The sequence below is a fragment of the Aspergillus affinis genome, assembly GCF_023601865.1.
Source record: "Aspergillus affinis strain CMG 70 chromosome Unknown NODE_3_length_628324_cov_86_750800, whole genome shotgun sequence".
In the NCBI taxonomy this organism is placed as follows: domain Eukaryota; kingdom Fungi; phylum Ascomycota; class Eurotiomycetes; order Eurotiales; family Aspergillaceae; genus Aspergillus; species Aspergillus affinis.
Window position 1 is genome coordinate 412361 of NW_026515784.1, and position 25688 is coordinate 438048.

Sequence of the window (25688 nt, forward strand, 5' to 3'; positions counted from 1 at the left end):
GAAAAGTTAAACGAAAAGTCAGGGATCGGTTTCGAGTTCCGTCCCGGAAGGATTTCGACCCAACGGACTTGCCGTGCCGTGTCTTGTGCATGCATGTAAGGTGACATGAAGAATGAAGATGTCGATATGATTGAAGGAGAAATTTGGCTAGCTGGAATCTACTAGTTGTACTGCTGCACCGCACTGCAGGTGATCATCACTCGATCCAGAAGTGCAGAGGACGGGGGAGTAGATCATGTTCAGTCAATCCCCATGGAACCGATAAAAAAAAAATCAAAAAAATCGATAGTCTGACTCGGAGGGCAACAGCCAACAATGGATGTGTTCGTCGCAAAGTGAGTACTCCATGTTGCAGATTTGAAATCCCTGCATTGACCCACTGGATACGAGTCAGAATGGACTATGGACCTTCTTTTCTTCTTACCGAGTTCTGGCTACATGCCCGGAGTCCTGTGTAATCCAGACCCCGTATCCAATTGTAGGAATTCGAATCGGTTGTTCCTCTGCGAGCAACGGGTTGCGAGCACGGGTGGGCGAAACCAAAGCGCTCCATGTTTCACGGTGCTGGGTGTACTCCGTGCTCCACTTATGCTCGGGATAGCGAGAATAAATCGATCTCGGAGGGTTGATAATGCACAAGATAATATTCCCGCAAGGAGGACGGCATAGGGGACCCAGAGAAACTCGTTATTGGTCGGACCGAGAACGGTCCTACACCTCAATATTGTGTATGTACACCGCATGGGACCTTCGGAGGATATCCCGCAGGAACAAGGAACAAACCCCGAACGGGTGGACTCCGTGCTCTTCGGATTTGGACTGCAGAGCGGCCATGTTACGGGGTACGGATAGTAAGGCAGTTTGATATAGAGCGGATAAATCAATGGCGGTTTGGACTAAAAGCATATAATATATATTTATATATACTGCGGATATCTATCGTGACGATGTTTCTCTTGATAGGGTGGACACTGAGCACGGTAAACGGATCTCGTCAAACCACGCATCCACTCCACCGGGGGGGATGTCTGGGATTGATATGATCATATGGTATCGAGTATCGAGCATTTGGAGAGTGGTCAGGGCACTAGCCAATGATCGAATCCGCTTAACGGTGCGAACCGATGGGTAGGATGGGTCCATGTCCATGCGGATGGTGATACGGATGTTGTAATGGGACCTCATCGTCTCAGTCATTTATGCCTGAGTAGTCTGGGTTGTCAGTCCATAAGTATTAAATATAGGAATGGAGGTTGGAGATTGAATCCGAGACTCCACTTTGTCAATGAGGAGGAAGAGAAAACAGAGGAACAAAGGGTGCAAAGCATGCAAAAAAGACAAAGAAAAGAAACAAGAAGAAAAACAAAACAAAAAGGGGCAACCCATGAACCGCCCCAAAGGGGGCTAGTGTGGTGTTCCTGAGGCCGCCCAGCCCAGGCCCACCACGCTAAGCCCTGGAGGGGCCTAGCGCCAAGCAGCGTCCACGGATTTCTTTCTGCGCGCCTCGTCAATCCTGACGATGATTATGTCCCCCCCGGTTCGTATCCAGGCACAATGATGATCTCAGCCTGAATGGCTTTGACCCATGTGGCTTCATCCACAGAAATTCAAACGTTCATCCTGATCTTCAATGCAATGAATGTCATTTTCCGAATTCTCAGAATCGAATGACGGATGGACGGATGCTTTTGGGTTTTCCCTCTGGCCTATGATCGAATGAAAAGACCAACTAACTCTCTGGCTAACCACTGACTACGGACTAGTAAGTTAGTAACCTAGTCCACCTCCCCCTTTAGCCCTCATGCAGTTTCCCCTGGACAACTTGAGTCCTCCAACTTTCCTTAGCCCCGAATCTCTGACTCTCTAGTCCCTAGCCTCTCCTCTAGCTTCCTCCCAAGTCTCCCCTGGCCCGGGAATTTCTCCTTGCCCCTGATGGCTGGCCGCAGATGACACGAGCTCTCCGCCTCCGAGCACGAGTCGCTGGCATGCTAGCCTACGGAGCAGTAGGCCGTGAACCCAAGATCCTCATTCCCCTGGTGGGGACGATCGGCCCTCGAGTGCCGCCCAGGTCCTCCTAGTTTCTTGCTGCTAACCTAAACGAAGAAGTGGCGTGTCTGTGGTATGTGCTCAATGCCTCATGGCCCTGGGTTAAGCCCCTTTGGGTCACTATTATGGACTGATTAGTAGTAGATAGTATGCTGCGATGCTCTCTGTCGCTGGTTGATGTCCCGGTTGGATTCCTAAAATAGCCACCCTTTTCCATCTTTCCTTTTTTCTCTTTTCTTACTACTCCTCCCCCCCCCCCCCCCCCATCCCATGTTCTTACACTCTCTGTCTGGGGTTTCCAAGTCTATTATTGTTTATTTTGATTTCGGATTTTCCCTTCTTCACCATCGCCCCTACGCACACACGAGATAAGCATAACTCGAGTACGGAGTAGTGGCGCAATATCTCTCGGCACATACCAACGCGCATCCTGCTCTCTTTTCTATTCCCCACTTAATCACTTCCCTCCTTTCCCCTTAACTTTGACACTGCGCTCCAATTTCATTTTTTTTTTTTTCTCTCTCTTCCCTTTTTTGGACCATCGCCTGAATAATCAATCGCTCTTCATGCTGTCAGATGCACATTGAGGGCTCAGGATGAATGCCGTCGCTACTAGACCCGAAAGCGCGACCTTTCCGTCTTCTCCCCATTCCGCTCACGACTACAAAGATTCCGCATACACAGTGATGGTACAACCGGTATCTTCTCGGACGTCATCGGTATCGTCCTTCAGAACCAACTACAGCGTGTCGACCGCCCCTACTTGCTACTCCCCAACTTCTCCGGGCTCCTCATACCGTCAATGTGATTCCGCCGCCTCTCTGGACAAGATCCTCGAGTCGGTCTTCAAGCGACTCCCTTATGAAGTATACGAAACTATTTTAGATCAGTTGTACAATTTACATACCGACTCGAACCAAAACGGGTGTCTAACATGCTATCAACGCGACCTGCATGCCCTCTCGTTGACCTGTCGACCCTGGGAACGGGCCGTCAGGGCTAAACTGTGAGTGCGAACGTTTCTGACAGATAGATGACTTGCTGACGGCGAGATCTTTACCTTCAGGTACAACCGAATTCACATCGTCGGAAACGATTCGCCGTCCCAATTGAAGAAATACAGATTGAAAAGAGGAAGCCGATTGAAGCTGTTGAGACGGACTCTCAGGGAAAGGAAATTGCTGGCCAATCTCGTCCTGGAGCTGCGCGTTCCCCAGATGGATCTGCTGTTCACGAACGGCAAACAAAGCTCTTCATGGCAGGAGTATCGCGATCTGGTCGCATCGGTCGTCATGGTCTGCCCTAACCTGGAGCGGCTATTGGGGTTGTCCATTCCACACAATCACGAGTTCGACCGGCTCACTCACGCCTTGTCCACCCGACGGAAATTGAAAGAGCATACCTGGATTTTGGGTGAAGCAACGGAAGCCTCGGAAGGCTCCCCTCGCAGCACGTCTTGTCCCGGAAGCTTGGGTCCCTTGCAGATGTTCGAGTTTCTGGACTACCACGTTTCGTGGACGAATCTAGAGACTCTGATGCTTTACGGGCTGACCGAGAATAGCGCTTTGGAACCGAGCATCTTTCTTCGCATGTTCAGCCTCCTTCCCTCGCTACAAAACCTGTGCATCTCGAATTTCAACGAAGACGCCTTTGCGGACAGCGCTTTGCTCTGTTTACCCCCCTTGAAGTCGCTTCGGCTGGAGAGCCTCCCCGGTGTTACCGATACGGGTCTGGCGCAGTATACTTCACGCCCGGAATCAAGTTCGCTCCGCACGCTGGCTCTTATCGAACAGGACGTCCAATCCATGCTAGTGATTTCGAAAATTCTGGCGTCGTTGGGACAACTCGAGCATTTCAAGATTGTCCAGAGCAACAAACCTCCGACCTTGGAAGCGGACGGCATCGTTTTCCAGCCCTTGCTGGCTTCATCGACTCTCAGGCATATGCATTGGGATGTAGCTTGTCCGGATCCACACACCGCTCTTACCAAACTCGATTATGCTCCTTTCGCTAAACCCCCGAGCCATGTCGACACGCCTAACTCCCATCTTGCACAGAGCATTATCGCTGGGGGATTCCCTCAGCTAGAAGCCCTTCGTGCGCCATCTGACATAGAGCCCCCTGGTGTTCTCCAGGGCGTATGTCAACCGATCCCGCGTGGACAGGCTCTACTCCAGCCAGACCGATACAGTCTTCCACGCAGCTCTCATGGCTCTGTTAAAACCCGACCTATGGCCCTGCCAGGGGGAAACAATTTGACATCTGCCCGTATTCGCGCACAGACATTCATTGATACCGCGGTGAAAGACACGGAAACTGGCATGAGGGTACTGATCACCGATCACTCGGACTCTTATGTCCCTGATAGTGCTCTTGAAGAGGAAGCACTGTCCGACGAGGCGTCAGAGCTAGACATCAACGAATTTGGCGTGTGCGGGTCACATAAACGTCCAAATGAAGACGAAAACGCGGAATCTGAGGACCCGGAAGGACCCGTTACCGTATACGACTTCAGAATGCCTGCTTATATGGGGAGGATAGGCACCACCACCAGCGCGAAGGACGTGAAAATCCCAAAGTTCATTCTGCGTCCCGATATCCATGGGCAAGAAGCCGACGGGGGTCTCGTTGGCTGGAAGCACATCCTTGCCTCCAATCAATCGTTAACGTACGCAGCGGGTGTTGGTGTAAATTGCTTCGGTAACAAGGGCATGCCTACTCCCCCCCCTGATGAGCCACCATCACCCGCATCGACCCCAAGCTCACGATTCGGGTGGGGTAGCATTGGCAACCGCTCAGCATTAGGGACAAGCCCAAACACACCCACCACCCCGTCCACCCCGATGAGTCTTGGGTCCACGACATCGCTTCCCTGGGAGAAGGACACCTGCACGGGCTCGTGGAACTACAGCCATAAAGGTGGTCGTGAGTGGTGGTTCCACATGGAACGAGAGTGTCCAAAGAACATTGAATCAATTGATATCAAACGACTTTTCTGAGCTAAAGTCACCCTAGCTCTAGGGATAGTCCAGGACAACCTCTCTTCCTCTCAATTCCCTCTCTAGGAAAGGACAGAAAACCTAAAAAAAAAAAAACGGCATGCAAGGAACATGCTGAACTACGGATATAACGCGGAAAATGGCGTTACGGATCAACATGGCGGACGAGATCGTCTCGACACTGCTTGCAGAGTCCAACCTGTCGAGCTTGGCCGGTCTAATTTCCAAAAAGTACCAAAGACTTCACTGGTGCATCTCTCTCTCTCTCTCCTTCTCTCTATCACTATATACCCCGAACATCACATGTTCATTTTGTTTTACTCCAAGGGATACAGACATGGCACGCACCGGACGGTCCATCTTCAACCCTCTATATATCATTTCATTTTAGATCTGTTTCGCTTTACCCACTTTCTCACCGGACGGCGCTTGTGACGAACTAGGAATTAATTAGGATTGGATATACAGCCTTCATTTGACTTTGGTTTCTTTTTGTCCATACATCTTTCTGCCATCTTTTAATATCTGGCCTCTTTCTCGATTGACTGATTCGTTTTTCTGGGTCTGGTGGGCATATTCATAATATCCCTGTACAGTGAACTAGCTAGATATCTTGATGGATATGGTTTATTTAGTGCATAATGTAATGAATGGATTTTTACTCAAAAGACAAGAGAATTGTGATTTAGCAGAGAAGTTCCATTTAATGTCGATGTTGAGGTTGGTTATTCTCTTTGCTTTCTCTGACTAGCTTAGCTTCCTCGACTGGGAACAACAGGTCTTATTCCACGTTCGTGTTATGTGATTCCCACTACTCATTTGCCTAGGTATTTATTGATCGTCTCTCGAGAGACAGCTTCCACGTGTATATCAAATATTGAAATTAGACCCGGTGTACGTAGATACATGGCAGAGAGTGTAAGGGAAAGTGAGAAAGAAGGATCATTCATTGCAAGGAATTCATTCGTAAGGGACGAAATTAGAAATAAACAAAAGACAAAAACATCCCCATTAGACGTAAATACCCATGTTCGTGTCCTTCTTCTTGGCTTGTACTTCGGCGATGGCATCCACGTAGTTCTCGTGACCGATCTTACTCAGGCCCTTGCGGAGGGCGATCATACCGGCCTCGACGCAGACGGCCTTGAGCTGGGCACCGCCGAACTCGTCCGTGCTGCGAGCCAATTCGGCCCAGTTCACCGAGTTCTCCACGGTCATCTTGCGGGAGTGGATCTGCAGGATGTTGGCCCGGGCCTCCTCGTTGGGCAGAGGGAACTCGATTTTACGGTCCAGACGGCCGGATCGCAGCAGGGCGGGATCGAGAACATCGACACGGTTGGTGGCAGCGAGCACCTTGATTCGGTCGTCCGAGGCAAATCCGTCCAGCTGGTTCAGGAGCTCCAGCATAGTTCGTTGCACTTCACGGTCACCGGACTTCTCCGAGTCGAAACGTTTCGTACCCACGGCATCCAACTCGTCGATGAAGATGATCGACGGGGCCTTCTCCTTGGCGAGGGCGAAGCAGTCACGAACAAGCTTCGCACCGTCACCGATGAACATCTGTACCAGCTGAGGACCGGCAAGCTTCAAGAAGGTGGCGTTTGTCTCGGCCGCACAGGCACGAGCAAGGAGGGTTTTACCGGTACCGGGGGGTCCGTACATCAAAGCACCTGGGCGAGAAAGTAACGGTTAGGGGCAAGAATATAATGAAAGGAATTAAGAAGGTCCAACATACCCTTTGGTGCCTTGATACCGATCTTCTTGAAACGCTCCGCCTCCTTCATCGGCCATACGATAGCCTCGACAATCTCCTCGATCTGCTTGTCCAAACCGCCGATATCCGTGTATTTCTCCGTCGGCTTCTCGTCGACCTCCATGGCCTTTACTCGGTTGTCATATTCGGCCGGTAGTGTATCCAAGACAAGGTATGAATCCTTGTTCACACCGATCAGATCACCGGGCTTGAGTTTCTCGTGGTCTACGAGACCGATGAGAGGCAGGTAGATGGTTTGGCGAGTCGACGTCTTGATAACTGCAGACTTGCCCACTCGAGTAGCGTCAAGATCGATGTTGGCTCCTTCCTCGGCGGCTTCGGCCTCGACATCCAGGTCCAGCAGCTCGACAACATTTCCGACAAGGTATGGTAGTTGTCTATCCAGAGGGGGAAAAGCAAAATAGTTAGTGTAAATGTTCAAACGATAGCAACCGTTTGTATGAGAAACCAGAGGATGGATTCATCGCCCTCATCTCATCCAAGAGAGTACGAGAGAGCAGCGAGTGGCAAGGAAGAAGCATCCCCCCACGTCAGCACAGCTCGGTAAATCAACGTACCTGTTATTCTCGATCTTCTCCTGGTTATCCTTGACCTTTTCTCTCATCGTGCTCTGCTCGTGTGTCAACCGCTGGTATTCGCTCTTCATTATGCGCATCTCGTTCTCAAGCATCCGCCGTCGCTTGACGATGTCGGCTGTGCTGGAGTGAAGGATTTCCTCGTCCAGAAGTTCATCATCCTCATCCTTCTTCTCGGCATCGTCCATCTCGGCGTCGCCGTCGCCTCCGGGCTTCTTGCCGTCGCCATCGCCCTGCTCCTTCTTGTCTCTCTCCTCACGCTCGAGGTCTTCGAGATCCTCTAAGGTGGACATGATAGGATGTAGGAAATGGGAAGAATATAAACGAGAATTGACAGCACGCAGCAGTTCTAAATTGGCGCAGACGGGGGGAAGAGGGGGCAGAGAGTGATGGGGTATGAGATGGAAAAGGACCTGCCGGGCAGCTGTTGAGCTCCGGCCAAACAACGTCAGCTGTCCTGCCTATGTCACGTGACACCACTGACAAATGATGTCGCTGACTAAGGAATGTTGCACGCAATTACAGCACTAAGTAAGTTAACTACCAAGTTAGTTATATGCGATGCTGATGTCATCTTCATATCTAGCTACAGATATATTTGTAGTATTTACATGTCTCCTGTCCGGGGTAGCCCGAGTACGTTCTTGTAATGCGATCAGTAGCGAAAGTTGGGGTTGTACCTGAGAGCGACGTTGTTCCCAAGATTGTCCAAGACTTTTTGGCGACCAAACTCGAGAAGACGGTACTTTGACATAAAGTCATCGTTGTTGACTGGGAAGCTGTTAGCGCGTCTTTCGTTGACCAGTCCATGGTAAATAAGAGAAAGCAAAGATGAATTGAAGGGCGCATACTATATCCACCACACATCCTTCGTTTTCCAGTGAATTCGGAGCGTCCATGAAGCATTCTCCAGTTATCGAAAACTAAATTCGGGATCAGTCAGATTTCGCAGACCTAAGCTCATTGTAGCTCTTACTCAGTGCCGTTCCAGGCTCAAGCTGTGTCCACAGCTGCAACTCTTCCGAGTGAATAATGTGGTTGAAGTCCCGAGCTGCCTCGTACCATTTCATCTGCTCTTCCATATTCCAGTCGGTCTTGGCCGCCCGGTCGTAATTGTTCCATCGTATCTGGAACAGTCTTTGGTGTTGCGGGTGCATGCTGAAAACGGGTGCTTGGGCTGCAGGCTGTATGCAAGTGTCTTCATTGCCACTGGCATGAAATGGCTGAGGGATTTCAGCTAGGGTGCGGAAATGTTCGGGATTATGAGTGTACAAAAGTTTTGCCGCATGAAACCCGTCGACAAGCAGGCTGGCACCCCCATCACCGTCAGTATGAGATAGAAGATGGAAGAGTTGGAGTCGGGCTGGGTCGGTGAAGTATGTGTTATCTGTGTGTGCACCAAGCGCTTCCGAGGTGTAGGCAGTGTCCTTGAAAGTGAGATCGGAAGTGAAGTCCCAGAAGCCACCTTGATATTATGAGCAACAGCGAAAACCGTTAAAAGGAGTCGAGGGACCTACCGTAGTGAGTATGTCTGATGAAAGCAATTCTTTCCAGAAGAGACTTGGTGGACTCTGGATCGACAGGTACGCCTTGCACAAAAGAAAATCCGTACACTTGCTAAATTATTGTTAGACAAAGCTGAGTGGGGTCGGACCAAACTTACGATCGCTTCAAGCCACCGCCACAAAGCCCGATCGTCAGACATAACGCTGGTGTATGATACCGCTGGAGGGAATGGGCTACTGGGACCATGATGTTTGGAAAACCTGAAGCCAAGCGTTAGCAAAAGTCCATGGACATATGCTGGCAAGCGTCAACGCTGCTTTACCGAACAGGCATCCAGTTTGGGTTCAGCGGTCTGCTCTTCCCGTTGGCATGGCTTCTTAGCCATGTGAAGGGGTAGGAACCGCGATGACCATCCGACCCTTATATAAAGTCAGCCCTCCAGAATGATAAACAGCGAGCCGGGATAAGTACACAGCAGTTCAGCCCCATCGGCAGTGTATTCAACCTGTTGTACCTTTACATCTTTGGGTATCTGGAATCAGGTAACAAAAGGTTGGCTGTTAGCCAAGGCAGATCTTTCCAAGGGCATTGTGAATCCTCGTACCGAGAAAGTGTCTGCAATGCGTTGCCTTGTGTCCGGGTGGATACATTTCGAGCATTGGCAATTTTCCCTAGAACCGAGTAAAGTGGACGAGGATAAGCGACTTGATGATCGACTCAAGAGGGGTCAAGTCTAATACCTAAGCCAGAAATTTCCACTGCGACGCACATTAGCATGCCGCAAACAGTTGATGCTCTTAGCAAAGGTAGCTTGCTTACTAAAGGCCAATGGGCCCATCAAGCGCCTTTTGCAGGGATGTATATTGGTCCCTGTGTTGGTCACTTTTGAAGGCCACAAAAGGCTGCAATGCTTTTTTCGCGACCATTCGACCGTCCCGTCGCTGCGGAAGTGATGAATTCGCCCTCGTCGAAGCGACTGCGGGTAATCGGCGGTATGAAAGACACAGTCGAGGGTTTTGGCAAATAGCCCCCAAGCTTATGGAAGAACTTCGCCGGCTTGCAGCCTGTGTAGTGTCAAGACCTTGAAACTGGCGCTTGCAAGTGTGGCCATCGTATCACCTCGGCTACTACTTACAAGTGAGGATGGCAAAGTGCTAGCAATGATGTCAGAAACGGCGTCCTCGGCGGCAGAATATAACACAAATTACCCAGCATTCTTATTCTTGAAGGGCGCATAGGCCCCAAAAACAGCAACGCGACTCATGATCTCGACGGGCCTGCCTGGTTCTCGCTGCGCAGTTCGTGACGGGAGAAAGAGAGTCGCATGTTATTCCGGCGCCTCGGCGGCCCTGGCGTCACGTGCACAGACCATCCTGGTATGCGTTTGGACTAAATTACTGCTACTTCATCGTCTAGCTATACAGATACATTCATCTATCTAATCCTCCCAGATAAAATGTCTTTGCCTTACATGGCATACAAACTTAAAGTTTACTTCGAGACTTGGCCACCTTCATCAGGCAACGACCATTGCTGAGAACCACCTTACCATCGCCATTCTTCGTGACAAATCGAATTTCCTCGAGTCCCTTGTTAGATCTGCCAGTTCGCCAGATTTCAGTAACAAGCTTGTCACCGGGCTTAACTGGCGAGGCAAAACGCGCCTGAAAAACTTGGAGGTTTTTCGGGTCGCTCCCGCCCAGCTCTTTCAGGATGCCCTGAGCGGCCGAATTCCAACTAAACAACCCATGGATAATGATGCCCCCAAAGCCCATCTTGGAGCCGGGCTCCGGGGTAGCGTGGAGTGGGTTATAGTCTCCATTTAGCCTAACAAGAATCCGGCTTTATTAGCTGTCGATTTCTTACTGTGGGGAAGAGACGCGTCGGATAGGTTATCCCTCACCTGTAGAGATGCGCGGTTTCCATATTCGTCTGGACTACATGGACAGCATCGGGCTTTTTGCCCTCGGGAGGAAGGTAGCTGACGGTGCTGGGGCCTGGCAGTCAAACATCAATATGAGCCAGTGTGTCTCGGAAGAACGGTGGATGATTTCTCTTACCCTTCGGTCCTCCCCAGTTGCCCTGACCAACGAAGAAATTGCTGCTCAGCGTCTTGGAGTACACTTCACCACTGTCCTTGTCCACAATCGATTGCTCAGTCTCGACAACCGTGCCTGGTTTGCCTTTATCATACACGCCAACCACTTTACTGCGCAACTCAAATGTACGACCGGCGCTGGTGGGCGGCAGAGGTTTCAGCACGGTGAGCTTGCGCTGACCATCCACTACCCTGCTGTAGTCAAATTGAGGCACGCCGGGGATAGGGGTTGCTGTCGAGCGTGCATAGAAATCCGTCACTTCCTGGTCTGTGAGCTTGAACGCTTTGCATGAAGACAAACATCAGTGTCTAGATTCGATTGCTCTAGTTGGCGGTCAGAGGTTCATACGGAGAATCAGAGGATATGTTGGGAAGACAGCAAAGTTAGGGTGCAGTTCCTGACACTCGAGCATTAGCAGATAGCAGTGCATCAATTCACACGTTGGCTCACATAGAGGAAATGCAACTCATCGGCCTTACAGCCAATGCTGTTAGCAAATAGCAGAACATCCCGCTTTTGCCAGGAAACCTCCTGCGCAGGATATTCGAAGCCAACTCCTGGTGCCGACATCGGGCAGCTGTTGATTGAGGCGACGGAAGTGCGGTGCCAATGTTAAACAAGAAGGGTGACAATCCCGCAAATCAAGTAGAAGGTAGAAAGTAAAGTCTAGTGGCTGTAGCCAAAATAACTAGAGAAGAAAAAAAAAATAAACAATGACGTCCAGACAGACAGTTCCAGGTCAATCTACCTCTGAAGATTAAGTCGACTCGGTTGCGGGGCCTGCCGTGAAGAACCGAGGCCGAAGCACGCCAACGTCGCCAAGTCGGCTAACTTTCTGTTATCAATCCTATCACAAAACTAATCAATCAATCAACAGATAAAACAAAAAAAAGGTACATTTCTCTATATTGTGGTATTAACGTCAAGGTCCATGAAAAAGAGAAAAAAACACAAAAGAATTCGAATCTTAACAAGATAAGGAGACCGGAGGCAGCTAGACTAAGCGTCGACTCGGGGTATCTACTTGGGGAATTCGAGGAGCTTCATAATCGTCTCTTGTGGAAATCATCTCTCCGTATCGCGCCGAATAATGATGCCCGTTCCCCTGCCTTCTTCCAAAAACAACGCCGTACAAGCAAATCTCAACTGTGAAAAACGAAATCAAAATAGATACCGGACCATGATTTTGAACCATAACTTCAACAATATCCCAATGTCCATATAATGGACCCTCATATATGCTATGCTATCCATGCGTAAATTCTTTTGCGAGTACGTGGGTCCGTACCAGGCTCTGATACAGCATCCGAACATCGTAGATCGCAAGTGGTCAGAGGCGAATATTTTTAATTTAACACCTGCTCAAATTAGTCTTCTGGTTGCAGTGATGCAGAACAACCTCATGACTTACATCCTGTAGAAACAGCTGCCCTCCGAGTACCGCACCGGATCGGAAGTCTCGAACTTGTAATCAATGGTAATATCAAGGTCACGCTTGTTCTTGTCGTTCGGCTTGTTCTCCAAGACACCAGTCACAGTCTCCTCCTCCTCGACGGTCAGCACATCACGCAAGTAGAAAACGGTCTGCTTCCAGTGCGTGTACTTGGCGTGAGGGCCGGTGGAGAAGAGAATAGGCTTGTGGCAGGCGCCGAACTCAATATCAAACCAGGCAATCACGGCGTGAATGAAGTCGCTGCGCTTGGCAGGGAGAGAAAAGGGGACCTTGAAGGCCAAGTCGGCGGTGGTGACGGTGTAGAGGTCGAGGGTGATGATGGGGCAAGGGTCAGTAACCAAGGCCTTCATCTCCACGGTGTCGACCAGGGGCTCCGTGAGGGCAATTTCCTTCATGGGGCTGTAGTTGAAGCCGTAAACGTTGTCCCAGACTAGGACGAGTTAGCGTTTGGAAGATAAGGGATTCCAATCAGAGGGCAAATGCCGCTTACATCCAATCTTGTCGTCCTTGTATTCACCATCCTCAATGGCGGCCAAGTACATGGTGGCCTTGTCGGGGAAGATCTTGCCGCCGGGCACGAGGTAGCGGTCACGGGCGTAGAGAACGGTGTCCAACATGGACTCGTAGAGAAGGAAGTATCCCATCCACTCCGAAATAATGATATCAACCTTAGGGTAGGGAAGAACGACCTCCTCCATCTTTCCTTGGAGGAGAGTGATCTTATCGGCCATCCCGTTGACGGCGACAATCTCACGGGCCTTCTCGATGATCGAGGACATGTCAACGCCAATCACGTGTTTGGCGCCGGCCTTAACGGCGAACCTATAAAGCAATCCACGTTGTCAGTGCACTGGACCAGACCCCGTTGGTCGCACGAGAGCACTTACATGCTGAGAATTCCAGTACCGCATCCAACATCGAGGACAACCTTATCCTTGAAGATATGACGGTTCTGGTAGATAGCATCGCGGTAGGATCGGGTACGGACATCATCTTTCTAGAGATCACAGTCATATTAGCGAGGCGTCAAGCCGGTCTAAACGGATTGTACTTACAAGCATTTCCTCGTGGATGCCTGGAAGAAGACTCGAAAGTTAGCGGGTTTAGAAGCTCAATGGAGACCTGCAGCGATTTGGCGGTAATTACCATGATGATCGTAGCTATGATCCCAGTCAGCAAGAAGAAACATTTACTCATGACGGAATCCCCTCTCGACATACCTAGTAAAATAACGGACTTCGGCGTGGTCCATGCCCACCATACGATCCGCGCTGCTGGTGGTCATCGCAGCAGGGTCTGCAGACTGTTGTCTCTCGGATCCGTTCATCTTCACGAAGGTACTTTTCGATTCAAGGGAAAGAAAAAAGAAAAGAACGATATAGAAATGAAAGAAATGTTAGAAGCGACGAAGAAATTTAAAAATAAAAATCTTCGTATGAGAAGTAATGAAAGGGAGGAGAAAAGTTAAGCGCCTTTGAGATTCCTTCAAGGACTTTTTTTTTTTTTTTTCCCTTTGACTTTTGCCCTCATTAGTTAGGCATTCTTCCCCTCCGCACGGCCAGAGACCGCTCGTTTCCAATCCGGGTTTAGTCCGAAGGGCGAGGCACTAGACCCAACGTGGACATCATGTGATCCGGACATCAATGTATCCAGATTGGGGATAGCGTCTCCTCGACGTATCTGCGCCGTACGACAGAAGTAAGTATTATTCTGAGATGCAGTGGACAGTTGCAGTCCGGCCCTCTGTTGTTCAGTCTCTCTGACCTCCCCTTCGAAATGTCTGATCCCATCGTCGCGCATTTGCCAAATTTATATGATATCTCACAATTGGAGAAGACCCCAGTCCCAGACAGAGTTTTGCCTTGTACACAATATCTAGGCTGTCAACGAAACGGCAACCAGAGTTATGACAACAGAACTACCTACTCTGTACAATGAAGAATGAGAGGTAATATCAAAAAACTATTACACTTTCTCTTGGACCAAGGCATTGATTTGACTTCAGAACCTACCCAACTCCCTGGACCAGATCGGTCTTGCACTTCGCTTCCGTTGTTCACGAAACGCCAAGATGTCCCCCATTGCCCGGCAAATAATGTCAGGTACTCCGCTCGCGCTCCAACGATCGCGCGCCCTCACTCTTCCTAGCGTCGGGTCTCTCCTGAAGCTTCCACGTTCCACCGGCGCACGCCACACACAAAGAGCACAATGATTCTAGGATCAACTAGGAGGAAAGCCGGCTATTCCTTGCTGTTTCTTCTCGTCGCCACTTTAATCGGCAGGACAACGGCCTCTTTAGGTGACCACCTCCCGGACTTTAAAGAATGTGTTAAGGTGCCTACTGCCCCGAAGGCTTTCAATGCCCGCGAGCTGACCACCCAATCAGATCTGTCAAACCGAGAATTGTGAAGCTGGCAACTCGGCTCTTCGTAAGTTCTATATACTCACGCGTCATGCCTGATTGCTAATGCTGTTTCAATCCCAATAGCGATCCATCTCCGTTTGATGCTGTGGACCTGCCCTGCCGAATGTGATTATACCTGCCAGCATGTGGTGACGGACCGTCGAGTCGCTCGCGACCCTCCGATGCTCAATCCAGTTGTACAATTCCATGGAAAATGGCCCTTTCGCCGCATCTTGGGCATGCAAGAGCCCTTCTCCGTTCTATTCTCCTTCCTCAACTTTGTTGCGCATTGGCAGGGTATGAGTCGAATCCGCGAAGTCATTCCGTCCTGGCACTCTCTACGGAACTACTATCTCGCTTTCGGATACTGCGGTTTATTATGCTGGACCTTCAGCACGCTTTTCCACGCCCGGGATTTCCCTCTCACGGAGAAACTGGATTATTTCGGAGCCGGAGCCAATGTCATGTACGGTTTTTATCTGGCTATTATTCGAATTTTCCGTCTGGACCAAGAGGAGCCTCGCCATAAACCGACGCTGCGCCGTCTCTTGACTGCGGTCTGCCTGTTCCTCTACACCCTCCACGTGTGCTATCTCAGTTTCTGGTCCTGGGACTACACCTACAACATGATTGCCAACATCGTCGTCGGGATGACTCAGAATGTGTTGTGGACTGCCTGGAGTATCTACCGCTATCGCAAGACCGACAAAATCTGGACCGTGTGGCCTGCGTTGATCGTGGTTTGGATCATCTTGGCTATGAGCTTGGAGTTGCTGGACTTCGCCCCTTGGAGAAGCCTAATCGATGCTCATAGTTTGTGGCACCTGGGAACCGTCGTTCCAACGGCGTGGTGGTATTTGTAAGTCTGGCCGACACCCTGGCACGGAATGCATCAAAGCACTAACATGACGGTCCACAGGTTCCTCATCAAAGACGTTCAGAACGACGTGGCTGGGGATCGATTGAAGGCCTAAGCTGACCAGGTGTCATCCGTCTAAAATTATGAAGCATGAACGGCTTGGGGCCTCGCGAAGGCCCAGGTGACTGGATACCATACCCCATACTAGTGTTACTAGTTACTACGGTGTAGTTACTAGGACTACCAGTAGTAGGGAGTCTATTACTCCGTACTCCGTAGTCTATTCGCATTTCTCGCCATCTATCACCTAAAAAGGAGGGCCAAATCTAACATGTCGAGTATATGTATAATTGAAGAACTCGTTTTTTTTTAGTTTTTTTTTTTTTATTTATGCGCCATGCAATGTATACGGTGTACTCCGTACTGGGATATCATATGCAATAAATCGACCTTCTCACGGACAGGGAGATTACTTCCACAGCCTTCGGTTGGCTTCTGAGGCGGTGTGTCCATCGCCTCTCCTGCTGGCTCACCGCTCGGCAGCCCTGGGGCAGTACCGCGGAAAGAGCTAACCGCAGCTGGTCATCGTGTCTCACCTGGTCACGGGCTGTGCCTTGTCCCTTCTGCCCCCCTTCGAGTTTTTCTACATTCTTCCCTTAGCCTTTCTACCCTCGTCTTTTTTTTTTACCCTTCTTACTTTGCGTGTCTTCTGGGCAATTGCCTATCATTAGTTTTCATCAGACCTTTCTCCCTCCATCGACACTACTTGCGCCAAAATGGCGTCTCCGGCCATTCAGAAAGCGATCACCGAGGCGGCGCTGCAGTATACGAAGCCTGAAGGCAAGGTTTTCCAATATGGTACCGCCGGCGTAAGTTGGTCCCTTTTGGCGTTTCGTTGTTTATGGTCTGTGGAGCCGAGCTAACTGACATCCTTCTCTTGACAGTTCCGTATGAAGGCGTAAGTCATCTTCCACTTTCCACCCACCCCCCCTTTGAAGGATTGATCAACCCCGCCTCCACAATACCCCGCGATCGCCCTTTTGTTTATACAGCGACCAACGCTTGCTCCTAGTGACCTTCTGAACACGGTCGTCTTCGCCGTGGGCTTGCTTGCTGGACTTCGGTCCAAGAAACTTAGCGGACAATGGATTGGTGTCATGGTGACCGCTAGTCACAACCCCGCCGAGGACAATGGTGTCAAGTTGGTTGATCCTATGGTAAGTTAATCAAGCAAAATAATCGCTGGTATGCTCCTCTAACACTCGTTTTTACTAGGGCGAAATGCTAGAAGTAAGTTATATCGCGAAGAAACAGATCTCGATAGTCGGTCTAATCATATACTGGACAGGCCGAATGGGAGGCTTATGCTACTAAGCTGGCCAACGCCCCTCTGGATAAGATTGGTGAGGTGTATGACGAGCTCGTCAAGGAGATTGATGTGAGCATGGGAAATCCTGCCCGTGTCGTCTTCGCCCGGGATACTCGTGCCTCTGGCTCGCGACTTGTGAGCGTCCTCAACTCCGCTCTCACCGCCAGCGAAGTCGAGTTCCTCGATTTGAAATTCATGACCACCCCCCAGCTACACTATGTCGTTCGTTGCAAGAACACTTTGGGGACCCAATACGAGTATGGTGAGCCCACGGAACAAGGCTACTATGAGAAGCTTGCGGAGGCTTTCAAGAGAGTCATGAGGGGAGTTAAGATCAACGGCTCGTTGACCGTGGACTGCGCCAACGGCGTCGGTGGCCCCAAGCTGAGGGAGCTCATCAAATATCTTCCTTCTGCGGAGGAAGGTGGTGTCAACATTAAGGTTGTCAACGACGATGTCATCAACCCTGATAGCCTTAACTTCGATGTAAAACACGTCACCTCTAGCCAACATGCTGCATTCGCTAACCCTAGTTAGTGCGGAGCCGACTATGTCAAGACTAAGCAGCGCGCCCCGCCCTCTTCTAAGGCGGTTGCCCTCGACCGCTGCGCATCGCTGGATGGTGATGCCGACCGTCTCATCTACTATTACGTCGACGAGAGCAACGTGTTCCGCCTTCTTGACGGTGACCGCATCGCCACGCTTGCTGCTTCTTTCATCGGCGATCTTGCCCGCAACGCCGGAATCGCCCAGAAGCTCAAGATTGGTGTCATTCAGACCGCCTATGCTAACGGAGCCAGCACGGACTACATCGAGAAGGTTCTCAAGCTTCCCTCCGTTTGCACCAACACCGGTGTCAAGCATCTCCACCACGCCGCTCTGCGCTTTGACGTCGGCGTCTACTTTGAGGCCAATGGTCACGGAACCATTACTTTCTCCGAGAATGCTTTGAAGACCATCAAGAGCACGGAGCCTCAGTCTCCGGCTCAGCAGCGTGCCCTCGAGAGCCTGCAGGCCCTTACTGATCTGATCAACCAGGCCGTTGGCGACGCTCTTTCTGATATGCTTCTTGTCGAGACTATCCTTGCCCATAAGAGCTGGAGCCCGAAAGAGTGGCTCGCCACTTACACTGATCTGCCCTCGCGTCTTGTGCGGGTGGAGGTCGCGGACCGTTCTATCTTCCATGCCTACGATGCGGAGCGCAAGCTTTCATCCCCTCCTGGACTCCAGGCGAAGATTGAGTCTTTGCAGTCTCGTTACAACAAGGGCAGAAGCTTTGCTCGTGCAAGTGGCACTGAGGATGCCGTGCGTGTCTATGCCGAAGCCGCCAGCCGATCTGAGGCCGATGACCTTGCTACCCGCGTGGCCAATGCCGTTCGCGAAGCGGGCTCGGCCTAAGAGGGTCTTTCAACTGCTCCAAATTTGACACAGTGTGCTAGGATAAAACACTGCTACGTCCTCTATGCTCATAGGACTGCACGGTGGAAGGAAAGGACAAAAATATTCCAAGAGAGATTGAGTTGGAGAAATCCTTAAACTCGATTCTTTCTTGATTGAATCGCATCCAGTCATAGAATTACGGGATCTGTTATGAAACGAATTGATGAGTTTAGCTTAGTTATTCTAAGAGATTAAATTATGCCTACATTAAAGCACTTGAGTTATGCAGATATAAATAGTATGTACGGAGTATGTATGAGCGGAAGAAGATCGGGTGCCGCAGAATCGTTAATCCGGCGCTCCTCCGCGGCTTTGCTCCGCCGATCTACTTTTTCGGCCTAGAAAAAAAAAAGTCCGTCCCTGCTCCGAGCAACAGAGAAGAATTTCTCTACAGACAACCATCTTCCCAATTTCATCGCCCCTTTGCAGATTTCACAATGGCAAAGGCTCGTACTAAGAAGCGCACTCATGCTCGGGCGCAAAATGCCTCCGCCAGCGCCAGAGGCGGCGGCGCATCCATAAGCAAAACTCCGAAGTCTATGGTCATTCGAGTCGGCGCCTCTCAAGTCGGCTCCAGTGTCAGTCAACTGGTCAAGGATGTTCGTTTGATGATGGAACCGGATACCGCCGTGCGATTGAAGGTATGTGCATGAACCCCCACAGATGGATTGCTCTTGTGTCCCCAATACTGATTCGACCAGGAACGCAAATCGAATCGACTGAGAGATTACACCTCCATGACCGGTCCTCTCGGCGTCACGCATCTCATGCTCTTCTCCAAGTCGGCGACCGGCAACACCAACCTGCGTATGGCTCTCACGCCGCGCGGCCCGACCCTTCATTTCAAGGTCGAGAATTACTCGCTCTGCAGGGACGTCGAAAAGGCCATGAAGCGTCCCCAAGGCGGCGGCCAGGACCACAAGACCCCGCCTCTGCTGGTGATGAACAACTTCAATTCCCCCAATGTCGACGAGAACTCCCGGGTCCCGAAACGTCTCGAGTCCCTCACCACGACGGTCTTCCAGTCTCTCTTCCCGCCCATCAACCCTCAAGCTACCCCCCTCTCTTCCATCCGCCGTGTCATGCTCCTGAACCGCGAACTCACCCCCGAATCGGAAAAGAAAAACGACGAAGAAGAAGACGGGTACGTCCTAAATCTACGACACTACGCGATCGCGACGAAAAAGACCGGCGTCTCGAAACGAATCCGTCGTCTAGATCCGAAGGAGGTTCGCAACAAGGAAAAGAAGGGCGCCGCCGTGCCGAACCTGGGGAAGTTGGAGGATGCCGCTGACTACCTGCTGGATCCCTCTGCAGCGGGCTACACTTCTGCCAGCGAGACCGAGATGGATACAGACGCGGAGGTCGAGATCGCAGAGAGCACCACGAAAAAGATCTTGAACAAGCGGGAGCTGCAACGCATGAAGGCCGGTGAGAAGGACAAGGCCCAGAAGAAGCTGAACGCTACTCCGGGTGTTGAGAAACGCGCGGTGAAACTTGTGGAGCTGGGTCCGCGTCTACGGCTGCGCCTCATGAAGGTCGAGGAGGGCCTGTGTGAGGGTAAGGTGATGTGGCACGACTTCATCAACAAGACCGAGGAAGAGGCCAACGTCCAAGAGAAGAACTGGGACAAGAAGAAGAAGGAGAAGGAGGCGAGAAAGAAGCTGCAGAAGGAGAACGTTGAAAAGAAGAAGCAAGAAAAAGCGAAGGCTCGAGCTGATGGCAAGGGTGGAGACGATGAGGACGAGGACGATGAGGAGGATTGGCTCAGCGATGATTTCGATGAGGACGAGGGTATGGAGGACAAAGAGGAAATCGACGACTTGTCGGATGACGATGACGACGAGTCCATGGAGGAATAGATTGGCCGTTTAAAATGAATGTTTGACCGCAAAGACCCCCCGAAATTATACCCGCCATAATCTGCTAGATTTTCATACTACAGAAATCCAAAAGCGATGACCAAACTAGACACCCTTTTCAATGAGATCAAAAGTTTTTATGTCATGAATTCATAATTCAATAACTATGCATTAACCCACGTACATGTATTTCTCCAGCATCACCGCTTCAGCTTCTCATCCACGATCCGAGACACCATCTTTTCCAAGATGCTCATATCTCCGCCGGCCGTCCCGGCAAAGTATCCCTCGACACTCTTCTCCACGTACTTGCCTACAATGTCAATCTCCACATTCACATCGTCCCCGGGCTTCTTGGCCGCCGTGACGATCTTCTCCTGGGTATAGGCGATGAGCATCACCTCGAAGTACCCCTCGGGGCCATCCATCACCTTGGTGACGGTCAGACTGGCACCGTCCAGCGTCACGTAGCCCTTCTCGACGATGTACCGCATGACCTGCAGCTCGCGCGGCCGCAGGCGGAAGACCAGGGCATTCTGGTCCGGCGTGACGGAGAGCACCGTAGCGATGGTGTCGACGTGGCCCTGCACGAAATGTCCGCCCATGCGGGTTTCACCTAGCACGGCGCGCTCGAGGTTCACGCGGGAGTTCGTCCGTAGGGATCCGAGATTCGTGCGGCGGAGGGTTTCGGGCGCGACGCCGACCTTGAACCAGGTCTTGTCGGTGTCGAAGGTCGTGACCGTGAGGCAGGTTCCTTGAGAGGAGCAGATGTTTAAGTTTTTGTTGCGAGTAATTTCAAGGCTTTTTTTCCCCCTTCATCGTCATTCGGTCTGCCATAATTCCGCCGGTCTCTTTTCTCTCGGTTCACTCCACGCACGACAGAGAGAAAAGAATCACGACAGAATCTAAGACAGAAGGAGGAGGAACAAATCAAGTCAAGTCATTGTCTGCATACCATTTACACTAATACTATCTCCCAGATGCACATCTGTGAGGATTTCGGCGCAGTTGGAGATGGTCAACGAGGTGCCCCCACCCCCACTAGACGAGGTATCGAGGGGTTCCAGGGAGGACACAGCTAGAAGCAAAGCACAGAGAAAGAGCTCGATCAGCGCGAGTCCCAAGGCATTTTTCAATTCCGAGCGGGGGAGAAACACTCACTCCCGATCGTCTCAACCAGACCGGTAAACATGATGGCGAGCCGAAAGATTATATGGGAAAGGCGGAAGTGGAGGGGGATGAGAAGGGGGAAGAGCGGGAAAGCGATGGCTGCACCTCGGCTTTGCCGTGGGAACTTCCGTCGGCGATCGTGCCGAATGACAAGGACCTACTTTGCTCCCTTGCCTTCTTGTATATACTCCCATATTTCTCCCCATAAATATCTCGATAATTGGTCTTTGTTGTTTGGTTTTCCTCTTCCTGGTTTCAATGTTTGATTCTCGATTGCGATCACAATGCATGGCCTTTTGAAGTTGTACCGCGCTGTCGTCGCTCGTCCGTCGGCTCTCCACGTTGTTCGGCGCACGCCGCAATGGCGCTCCTACTCCACGCCGTCGAATGATACCCTACCCTTATCGGGGGTCCGAGTTCTGGATATGACGAGAGTATTGGCTGGTGTAGGTGACCCGAGCCTGATGAACTGGGCGGTGTATCCATGTACTGATTGCTCGCTTGCACTATAGCCATACTGTACTCAGATTCTCGGAGACCTGGGGTATGCATTGCAATTGACTAGCCTTTTCATGGATCCATACTGACTTTGATGGTTTGGCAATTAGAGCAGATGTAATCAAAGTGGAACATCCAACTCGCGGCGACGATACTCGCGCCTGGGGCCCGCCCTATGCAAAGTACGAGGATGGGTCGGAGGGTCCTGGAGAGAGTGCTTATTATCTTGCGGTATAGAAGACCCCTACTAAGCCTTGTACGGATGCAGTGCTGATAGGTGACACAGGTCAATCGGAATAAAAAATCCATCGGCCTCTCCTTTGCGCACAAGTCCGGAGTCGAGATCCTACACCGGCTGGTGAAAGAATGCGACGTGCTAGTTGAGAACTACCTACCCGGGGGACTCAAGAAATACAACATGGACTACGAGACGCTTCGGGAAATCAACCCCAAGCTGATATATGCCAGTATCACCGGCTACGGCCAGACGGGTCCGTACAGTAACCGCGCCGGTTACGACGTCATGGTGGAAGCTGAGATGGGCTTGATGCACATCACCGGCGCCCGGGACGGCGACCCAGTCAAGGTGGGTGTCGCGGTCACGGATTTGACGACGGGGCTGTATACGTCCAATGCGATCATGGCGGCTTTGTTGGCCCGGGTCAGGACTGGAAAGGGACAGCACATTGATGCGTGTTTAAGCGACTGTCAGGTTGCAACCTTGGCAAATATCGCCAGTTCCGCTCTGATCAGCGGGCAGAAGGATTCAGGGAGGTGGGGGACCGCGCATCGTAAGTCGTTCGGGTCTCGAAGGCGGAATAGCCATGTGTTTTAACCCTTTCTCAGCATCTATCGTCCCCTATCGAAGCTACCAAACCCGCGACGGAGACATCCTCTTCGGAGGAGGAAATGATAAGCTCTTTGGGGTGCTGTGCGATCGCCTTGGATATCCCGGGTGGAAGACCGACCCTCGCTTCATCACCAACAGCGACCGAGTCAAACATCGAAAAGAGATCGATGGCCTCATCGAGGAGAGGGCCAAGCAGAAGACCACTCAGGAGTGGTTGGAGATCCTGGAAGGCAGCGGGATGCCCTATGCCGCGGTAAACGATATCCAAGGGACATTAAACCATTCTCATGGTGAGCTTTCGCCCTTCAATTTGGAAGTCTGAATATCGATTCCATTACAGAAATACTGATGCTGCCAATAGTCCAAGCTCGTGGAATGGTTACAGAAGTGGACCATCCGGCGTGTGGTCCCATCAAGTTGGTGAACACACCTATTAAATACTCCCATGCGACCCCTGGCGTCCGGACGCCACCCCCAACTCTAGGACAGCATACGGATGAGATTCTCGGAGAGGTACTCCAGTATAAGGCAGAGAAGATTGCCCAATTGAAGCAGGAGGGGGTGCTCTCGTAGCATGCGACATGGTGGATGATGTGGAGATGTGAGGCGTAAATGAGTCCGTGAAGGGATTCACAGGGGCTCAATAAAGACCTACAATAGAGAGAAAAGACCAAAGAAATAGACTTCAAAGAAGACGCATATAAGAAAAATCGCATTTGCCTTGAGAGAATCTTCAGTCAGGAATGGAGACCATCACGTGACAGTATAAAACGATCTTTGGGTCGGTTCACCACCAAATGGCCTCCTCCCTTGGATAGCGACAACAACAACTAAACCCCGGGTTGTTCTCTCACTTTGATTTCACCACCTCACCCTAGCACACACCCATAGACAGTGCGCGTGTGTTTCTCTGGCCTGATCGGGGGCATGTCATCACAACATGGGGTTTCTTCCTCCCTGGCGTCTATAGAGACAACGCCACCAACCACCTCCGGTTCGCAACCGTCGGCTCCCAGTATTGACTCGTCCTCGGTGTCCATTTCGTCGCATCCCGAACAGCGGCCATCCAGTACCTCCTCCTTTTCCTCCAGTAAAGTACATATCCCGAAATTATCCGCGGCGACCACCGAGCTCCTTGCCCGGGTCGCCGGCAATATCAGACGAGAACAGCAGCAACAGCCGTCACCGCCGCCGCAGCGGCCAGGAAATGAAACAAACCCTATCAGGTGGACAAATTCATCCTTCAGTCAAGGTTTGCACAATTTCCGCTGTATGCAGCCCGCCAGCAAGATGAGGGCCTCTTCCACCATCATAGAACTGCCAACGGCGCCGTTCGTCTACTCAAGTCATATGACCTCGAAGGCGCCTGCTGCTTCCCAACAGGCCCCGAGTCCAAGTGCCTCGACGCTTCCCCAGGAGAATCATGGAAACCCGGCGCATCTCATGGCCATTGCTCCGAGACCTTCGGGTCCGCCTTCTGCTGGTCCAGTGGCCGCAACTCAACCCCCAGTGCCGCCGCAGGTGCCGTCGCAGCCCATGGCTCCCGCGGGTCCAACGGATCCAACGGATCCAGCAATCCCGGCAGCCAAAGCTACGTCCTCGCCTACCTCCTTAACTAAACTAAAAAGACCAGTAGCCGACTCTCGTCAACGCAAAAGCACGACATCTATAAACGGGGTCAAACGCACCAAGAAGCGCAGACGAGGCAGTGAAGATATCATCCGAGCCGGCGACTCCAGCTCGGATGAATCCGATATAACACCGGCGGCTACGCAGACGAAATCCGGTCGACAGGTGAACCGACCCTCGCTCTATGTTCCTGCGGCGCCCTCGCCAGTGGCGGCCAAGACAAGCAGTGGCTCGTTGGCCACTCCGGCTTCAGCCACGGCTGCTCGCAAACGCAAGCGGGCGAGTCAAAAGGGAAAGGATATCAATATCAATTGCATGCATTGCCAGCGAGGCCATAGTCCGATGAGCAATGTGATCGTTTTCTGCGATCTATGCAACCAGGCGTGGCATCAGCTATGCCATGATCCTCCGATCGAAACCGAGTTCGTCACGGTCAAGGAGAAGGAATGGCACTGTCGGGAGTGTAAGCCCGTCAAGATAACCATTACGCAGCCTACCGTGGTCCGCAGCAATCCTAGTCTCAGCGGGCCATCGTTCAGTCTTCAAAATCATCTTCCGCTGGCAGTACCCAGGTTAGAAACCGGTGGCGAAGGCTTTTCCACAGACGAACGACGCAACTTCTTGTCGACTTTGTCACATGCTGCTCTCGTCGAGCTGCTCGTCACCTTATCCAGTACTCATCCGACCCTTCCAATGTTCCCAGAGGACCTGAAAAGACTTTCATCGTCGAAGTTTTCTTTCCAACCTAATCTATCAACAGCCTCCACACCCCTCTCTGTTCCGTCGACCACTCCGGCCCTGACCAACTCGGCGAATTCGACGTCAGGAGCTGGAGAAGACATTGCTCCATCCATGTCTGGTCCCCGTAAAGAGTACATCGACGAGTCTTCGGATGGTGACTCGGAGTACGAGGTCGAGGAACATCGCCTGTATCCGCGTGCCGGGAATGGTGTCCGGCTCCCAATGAACGCGGACGACCTCGACATTATGCGCGAAGACCCTCATTGTGCCACGTTTAGCTACATGCTGCATGGTCCCGCCCAGGCTCAAGCCAAGGTGAATGGGATCGCACCTACCTGGGGCAGTTGACCTCATGCTCTTGGTTCTTATACGAATCTTAGATGAGTGTTTCATGTTTAGTTTACCAGACGACTA

The 25688-nt window shown here is 51.3% G+C and overlaps 7 protein-coding genes across 7 annotated transcripts; 5 read left to right on the forward strand and 2 right to left on the reverse strand.

Annotated features, from left to right (window-relative positions):
- Positions 1 to 2642: 2642 nt before the first annotated feature.
- Positions 2643 to 5045, forward strand: KD926_007106 (uncharacterized protein; the record flags this gene model as incomplete). Its single annotated transcript, XM_053101480.1, has 2 exons — positions 2643 to 3052; positions 3113 to 5045. 2 exons carry the CDS (start codon positions 2643 to 2645, stop codon positions 5043 to 5045), a joined length of 2343 nt encoding a protein of 780 aa, XP_052960784.1.
- A 1011-nt stretch (positions 5046 to 6056) lies between these two features.
- On the reverse strand, positions 6057 to 13779 carry KD926_007107 (26s protease regulatory subunit 6a; the record flags this gene model as incomplete). The annotated part of the gene is made up of 20 exons (XM_053101491.1): positions 6057 to 6715; positions 6781 to 7196; positions 7377 to 7826; positions 8075 to 8165; positions 8246 to 8317; positions 8371 to 8859; positions 8912 to 9011; positions 9058 to 9160; positions 9223 to 9319; positions 10450 to 10727; positions 10804 to 10897; positions 10961 to 11281; positions 11348 to 11396; positions 11450 to 11576; positions 12411 to 12882; positions 12943 to 13274; positions 13340 to 13449; positions 13508 to 13527; positions 13599 to 13612; positions 13673 to 13779. The coding sequence occupies 20 exons, from the start codon at positions 13777 to 13779 to the stop codon at positions 6057 to 6059; spliced, it is 4401 nt and encodes a 1466-aa protein (XP_052960785.1).
- Positions 13780 to 14660: 881 nt separating this feature from the next.
- Positions 14661 to 15830, forward strand: KD926_007108 (PGAP3/PER1 family protein; the record flags this gene model as incomplete). Its single annotated transcript, XM_053101501.1, has 4 exons — positions 14661 to 14786; positions 14839 to 14881; positions 14941 to 15715; positions 15776 to 15830. The coding sequence occupies 4 exons, from the start codon at positions 14661 to 14663 to the stop codon at positions 15828 to 15830; spliced, it is 999 nt and encodes a 332-aa protein (XP_052960786.1).
- Positions 15831 to 16491: 661 nt separating this feature from the next.
- agm1 (phosphoacetylglucosamine mutase PCM1) lies at positions 16492 to 18482 on the forward strand (the record flags this gene model as incomplete). The annotated part of the gene is made up of 6 exons (XM_053101512.1): positions 16492 to 16584; positions 16660 to 16673; positions 16788 to 16932; positions 16991 to 17005; positions 17064 to 17570; positions 17622 to 18482. The coding sequence occupies 6 exons, from the start codon at positions 16492 to 16494 to the stop codon at positions 18480 to 18482; spliced, it is 1635 nt and encodes a 544-aa protein (XP_052960787.1).
- A 479-nt stretch (positions 18483 to 18961) lies between these two features.
- KD926_007110 (Brix domain-containing protein) lies at positions 18962 to 20386 on the forward strand (the record flags this gene model as incomplete). Its single annotated transcript, XM_053101524.1, has 2 exons — positions 18962 to 19165; positions 19226 to 20386. The coding sequence occupies 2 exons, from the start codon at positions 18962 to 18964 to the stop codon at positions 20384 to 20386; spliced, it is 1365 nt and encodes a 454-aa protein (XP_052960788.1).
- A 200-nt stretch (positions 20387 to 20586) lies between these two features.
- KD926_007111 (riboflavin synthase) lies at positions 20587 to 21578 on the reverse strand (the record flags this gene model as incomplete). The annotated part of the gene is made up of 3 exons (XM_053101535.1): positions 20587 to 21140; positions 21342 to 21464; positions 21548 to 21578. 3 exons carry the CDS (start codon positions 21576 to 21578, stop codon positions 20587 to 20589), a joined length of 708 nt encoding a protein of 235 aa, XP_052960789.1.
- A 262-nt stretch (positions 21579 to 21840) lies between these two features.
- Positions 21841 to 25622, forward strand: KD926_007112 (uncharacterized protein; the record flags this gene model as incomplete). The annotated part of the gene is made up of 7 exons (XM_053101546.1): positions 21841 to 22002; positions 22069 to 22100; positions 22165 to 22285; positions 22341 to 22845; positions 22901 to 23194; positions 23266 to 23465; positions 23796 to 25622. The coding sequence occupies 7 exons, from the start codon at positions 21841 to 21843 to the stop codon at positions 25620 to 25622; spliced, it is 3141 nt and encodes a 1046-aa protein (XP_052960790.1).
- Positions 25623 to 25688: the final 66 nt, after the last annotated feature.